The sequence below is a fragment of the Varanus komodoensis genome, unplaced genomic scaffold (assembly GCF_004798865.1).
Source record: "Varanus komodoensis strain SLA01 unplaced genomic scaffold, ASM479886v1 scaffold98, whole genome shotgun sequence".
NCBI classification, from domain to species: Eukaryota; Metazoa; Chordata; class Lepidosauria; order Squamata; family Varanidae; genus Varanus; species Varanus komodoensis.
In genome coordinates, this window is record NW_025336669.1 from 336,760 (window position 1) to 343,061 (window position 6,302).

Here is a 6,302-nt window from a genome sequence, read left to right on the forward strand (position 1 = left end):
TGAGACAGAATGGTGCAAGCAGGAATAAGGAAAATACAACAGTGGTGGTGGTGGCAGATTAGATGTTTTAGCCATCAGATCTGTATCTAGATTCAGATAGCTTCCAATTTGTATAAGTCTAAACAGTGCTACTGATCAAAAGTGTGGCACACAGTGCTACCAATCAAAAGACTTTTTGCAGCCGTTCCATTTTCTCCCTCTTTGCAGAGAAAGGAAAAGCAAGAACAAGAGCTAAGAAAAACCAGGAAGATTATAAGTGAAAGGCATCGTTCATAACATTTTGGATTTGAGGCAAGGCAATAGTATATAAAAGCCAGACTGATGCTGGATCAGCTACACTGATAGAAGAATTCCCCATCTGCTTCTTCCAATGGTAGCCACTCCAGGTCCCTGAAATGGTTACAGTGGGAGTCAGGAGCTGTGGTGTTGTGTGCATGGGGTATGTGGAGTTTGCAGGGATCCCCAAAATATGGCAGATGCCACCTGATGGAGGAAGTTTCTTTCCCTTTGTGAAGGCACCTGTAGATCCTATCGCTTCTCTGGAAGTAGCTCTTATCTCCAGATGGAGATGGCAAACACAATGACTTAGAATCATAGAACCATAGAATAGTAGACTTGGAAGGGGCCATGAAGGTCATTAGGTCCAATCCCCTGCTGTTGCAGGAGTTTCTGCTAGGTTACACCCAGACTTCTCAGATGAAGCTGACCAGCCATGCCTAAGAATATGAGAGTTGGCTGTTGCCCTTATCTGTCTCAACCTGGAAGCAATACACATGGGTTTCTGCTAGGTAAAGAGCAAAGGTAAGAAGAATCATGACAGTCTTAAGAGAAGCAACATTTGGGATTAATTTTGGGAAGTGAACCAGGTTTTTAAAAAGTTAATTGAAGCCTATTTTTGTATGATTGCCTAGCGATTGGAGGGAATGTAACACTTCAAATGCAAAGTCCTTGTGGATTTTATAATTACTGGTTTTGTTACTGTTTTTTCTCTTATGTACAAGAACAACCACCTTTGCTTTTCACATGCCTTGGAGACAATTAAAGGAGCCTGTGGGAGAGTTAGTCCCCATAAAAGAGGATTTTATTGGAGATGTCAAATGTAGGGTTGTGTGGAATTGTATGCATGTATGTATAATATGTACACTGCCATTGCTCCATTATCTTGAGTCTATTTTGGGTGCTTTCAAGATAAAACCAGGAAAGCTAGAATTTTAAACAACACTAAAGCTCGTTTCCAGTTAAAGCTGAGGATACAAGTTGAAAAAGCGTTGCTCATTAGATAACGCATGTGGTCATTAGAATCTAGCCTGAGATATAATCCAAATATTAAATATTTGCTCTTTGTTTTCTTCTGCAGGTTATAAAAGATGAGAGGGGGGAGACCAGCTGGTGATTGATATCTTTAAATGTGTCTTCTGAATTAATTACACAGTGCAGACTCCAGAAGCATGGCTGAGCCTGGTGATGATAACTATAAACTTATAAGCATGGAGGCAAAGAAACTCAGACATTCACAGAGCTACCAAGAAACAACTTCAGTGGGGATTAAACAAATGCAAAAGCGGTTTCTCCAGAAAGATGGGAGCTGCAATGTATACTTCAAGCACATCTTTGGGGAGTGGGAGAGCTATGTGGTTGATATTTTCACCACATTAGTGGACATCAAATGGCGCCACATGTTTGTGATCTTCTCATTGTCCTACATCCTTTCGTGGCTGTTTTTTGGTTTGGTCTTCTGGCTGATTGCGCTCCAGCATGGTGACTTATCACCTGATGAAGAAATAACCCCTTGTGTTGATAACGTCCATAGTTTCACAGGGGCTTTCTTATTCTCCCTCGAAACCCAGACGACAATTGGCTATGGATCCCACTGTGTCACTGAGGAGTGCTCAGCAGCAATCCTGACAGTTGTCCTACAGTCGGTGTTAGGCTGCATCATTGACACATTCATCATTGGTGCTGCCTTGGCCAAAATGGCAACTGCCCGGAAGCGAGCTCAGACCATCCGCTTTAGCTATTATGCCACAGTTGGCCTGAGAGATGGCAAACTCTGCCTGATGTGGCGGATAGGTGATTTCCGGCCTAATCATATGGTAGAAGGCACAGTGAGAGCCCAGCTCTTGCGCTATGTGGAAGATCGCGTGGGACGGATGATCCTCGAATACAAGGACTTAAAACTGTTAAATGATCAGATCATCCTTGCGACTCCAGTGACCATTGTGCATGAAATTAACCAGGACAGCCCATTATATGATTTGGACAGGAAAGCTCTGGCAAAAGAGAACTTTGAGATCCTGGTTACATTCGTATACACTGGAGACTCGACAGGAACGTCACACCAGTCAAGAAGCTCATATGTTCCTCGAGAAATCCTCTGGGGCCACAGATTCAATGAAATTTTGCAAATGAAGAAGAAGTATTACAAAGTCAACTGCCTCCAGTTTGAAGAAACCACTGAAGTTTATGCTCCATATTGTAGTGCCAAGCATCTAGATAGCAAGGAACAAGAATATACTGCTTTTGAAAAGGCAATGGATGGAGAACCTGGAACATCATCAGGAGTCCGAGTCCGGTCATTTAGTGCTGATGCTTTGATCATCCATTCTGAGATTTCTGAAGAGGCAGCCAAAGTCCCTAACCCAGTTAATGCTACGGAGCTGCCCTATGAGAGAGCTCTGGTGACTTTAAGCAGAATCTCAATGGAATCCCAAATCTAACACTCAGTTCCCATGGCTGCTGTTAACTTTTTGCAGGGCCATGGCCAGTTTTCCCTTAAAACCTTATGAACAGGACCCTCAAATCATAAGTGGAAGAAATGACTCACTGACACTTAATTATGGCTTCTGTCTAATTGCTATTCATGTTTGGTATATAACTTCATTTGAGTCAGCTCTTTTAAAATTACTCATTTCACAAGTTGTAGAATTTTGCATGCAAGCAATCTAATCCTGAAAGGGTGCTCAGCACTTACGCTGGAGGAATCTGTGGTTAGAAATGTCAAAGTTGCCTTTCCACTTAACACACAAAGCCAGTTTATCTGAACCAAATGTTTAGGTCTCAGCATAGTGGGGGTGCTGGGAGATCCTGGGTTACATTAATTGGGATTTTGTCCAGGGAAGTGTGTTTTGGAGGCACAAGAACTTAATTCGAGTATTTCAGAATACTGGTTTTTATGTTCAAGTATAACTTAATTATTAGAGTATTTTCTGCTCCTGGAAACTGCTTCATGGTTTTGTTTGTTTGTTAAAAAGCTAGAGTTTGACTATCTTCTTTTGTAATTTCACATGAAATACTTTGGGTTCTTCAATAATTATGGAAAAATTGTTACACAGAGTTTGAAAGCTGTAGCTAACTTTGCCAAAGTTTAAGCCATCTTATTTGCTTGCACTTAAATTATATTGCTTAATAATTACATTCCCGTTTGCTTGTTCTGAGAATATAAGACCAACTATCCAAACCTATGGTTTGATTATTTGCATTTAGCATTTTTAATCACATAATCATCCTGTACACAGAATATGTTGAAATTTTGTTTGACAGTTTTGAAAAATAGGATGTTTAACTTAGAAAATGTTATTAGTTGGTTTGATTTTAAAATTAATATATAAAATATTTCTTCCCACTCATTTGGCTCTTCTTTCATTTTGCTCTTCATTCTTGAGTATTTTATTTTACCTCTTCTTTTCCTTTTCTGTTCTATCCGTCTGAAAACCAAATTCTTCTATTAGTTGAATGCACTGGATTGATGGATATGTTTCTGCTTCTTCATTTTGGCATCTTCATGCTAGTTTTAGATAACCTCTGTTGTGACTGGAACTCATTACGTAAAGCATTTCCTAATATGACTGTTGCTATCTGGTTTGAGCAGGTAGAATGTCTCGATCCTACAGACCTCTAGCCTTGTATTCTTCAACAGGCACCCTGTGGACCATATCGCATTGTTCTGCATCTAACACAGGGACAGAGGAAGCTGCTTTCTGCCAGGTCAGTCCACTGGTCTACAGCTTGGTTCTGTGTACTCTGACTGGAAGCAGTTCTATGGGTTTAAGGCAGAGATCTCATCTGAATCCACCATGGCTTTCCCTAACACTCCTACCTCTTGCAGGTGCTGTGTGCTAAAGTAATGACAAACACATTCATTGGAATGCTGGTCTGTGTTTCCTCAAGAGCAAAATATTCCCCAACTTCATACACACACCTCAGGCATGCAGCCAGATAGAAGCAATGAGGAAGGGAACTGTTCAGGTGTAGAGTAGGTGTAAGCTGGTGTAGAGTAGGTGTAAGCTATAGAAGGTTGCTGATCAAATCCTACCATGGAGAAAACATTTAAAATTCCCTCCACCCTTCAGTAGGAACAGTACACAAATAGGGACATCCATTGTGCATTCTGTGAAGCAGGTACGAACAGGCACAGGAGGCTGCTGGTTCAAATCCACACAAGGGATTTTCCGACTTTCCACCGGTCCTGGGCATGGTCAGTATGTAGTTACAGGGATGCAAATTGCTGCAGGAAAAACATGGAACACCAGCCTATATCTTGAGACTGACTGGGACCAGTTGCCCGTGAGGTCCCATTGACTGCTGAGGACACGGCAGCACCACAGCAGGGCCAGGATTTGCATGCCATTATGGACTAGGAATGTACCACCAGGTTCTGACGGTAAGCATGCAGGTGTTGGGTGCGGGGTGGCAGGAATGGCTATGGGCACTAAGTTGGAGGGCCAAGGCGAGCTGGGGAACCTGTACCATACCAACCACTGCCTGGCGCATGGCCTGCAGCTGCTAACAGGTTCACTCTGGATTCTTTCCCATATTCTCACCAGGTGCTCCCCCAGTGTGAGAGGGCAAACAGTTGCAAGGCAGCTTGGATGCCTGATGCTCAACAGTGGCCAGGTAATCAAGACCATGCCCTAAGAAGTTTTCAAAAAGTGCATGGCCACCACATCCCTCCAGAGTGGTCTAAGAAGCAATAATCAAAGATACTCCTCCAGGCACCTTGTGATGATGAAGTACTTGAAACGGCCCAGGAACATGCTGGGCAAAGATAGGAAGAGGAGACCATCCTGCTGCTTTGTGGCCCAAAGGATGCAGGAGCACTGAGCAAGGTGGTGGGCCTCAGCCTACACTTCCTAGCCCTGACAGGGAACGCCACAGATCCTGATGCAAAAGTGGAGAGTTGGGTGGGGAGAGCTGACCAGGAAGGTCCCGAAGGTCCATGCTGCCCAGTTCCACTGCAGCCATAACCTGCAGCAGAACAGATAATGAATAAGAAGAGGAAGAGGAGAAGGAAGAGGTTGTAATCCTTTATACCTTGATTTAGCCTTAGTAACATCTCAATTACCTTCTCAAAAGAGCCCTGAAATCAAGGGTACTTTTCAGGAGTTAATATACTGTCAAATGGTTATCTTTCTCTTGATCTACCTGCCACTCCTCACTACATCAGTTGCTATGCCCTTCCTTAACTAGAATATTTCATGTTGGCCATTAGAAATGGAACATCATATATAATTCCTTTGTTTATTCTTCTTTGTTCCTTAAACACTGTTTAGGAGCTCCAATTTCAGCCATCCACTGATCACAAAATGTTCTGCTTTGTACTTTTCTGAGCAAACATTGGCTGGTGTTGTCTTTTGAAGGTGTAGGGGGAAATGCCTGTGCAAATCTACAATTAGCATTTCCTCCCACCAAAAGACGCCTGTGCTAAACTGTGGGAAGAAGAATGAACATGTGTAGTGGTGCACTCTGGGGATTTTCTTTTAACTGAAGGAAGGGTTTCACTGTGTCTTTTAGTGCAAACAAAGAGTCAACTTTCATTTCTGCATTGTGGTTTATGGAACAGTACCCTACAATACCAAAGAACCCCACGCTGTACCTGAACCTACAATTGTGTTTGTATTGTTTTATATTGAATTTGAATATGTTGTAAGCCGTCCAGAGATCTTATGGCTAGCATATAAATTGAATGAATAAAAATAAATGCATTAACCGTTAGGATAGCTAGGGATATTTCCCTGTTTACTACATTCATCCATTCCCATATAATCAATGGATCAAGAGCAAATAGTCATAGATGACTCTCACTTCCCATAAAGAGAAGGAAGCATACTAGCTCAAAGTAAGATGACACATTTACCATTGAGAGTTTTCTTATACGAATGTGTTCCTTGTCTCTTCTGAATCAAGTGCAGGACTGAGCTCAGCTATTTGGACTGTGTTAAACTTCAGAAAGCAACAGGAATGGCTTTTTAAAAAATCACAAACAGTCAAGAAGAGGAACAGGTTTAAAAAAAGGGAATTCTGCA

At 42.1% G+C, this 6,302-nt stretch overlaps 1 protein-coding gene across 1 annotated transcript; it reads left to right on the forward strand.

The window, feature by feature from the left end:
• The first annotated feature begins 1,448 nt into the window (after positions 1–1,448).
• Positions 1,449–2,717, forward strand: KCNJ16 (potassium inwardly rectifying channel subfamily J member 16). The gene has a single exon (XM_044419005.1). It carries the CDS (start codon positions 1,449–1,451, stop codon positions 2,715–2,717), a length of 1,269 nt encoding a protein of 422 aa, XP_044274940.1.
• The last annotated feature ends 3,585 nt before the right edge of the window (positions 2,718–6,302 follow it).

Bases quoted from the DNA above. Each gene is read 5' to 3' on its own strand.
- KCNJ16 (XM_044419005.1), top strand. From the start codon at position 1,449: ATGGCTGAGCCTGGTGATGATAACTATAAACTTATAAGCATGGAGGCA.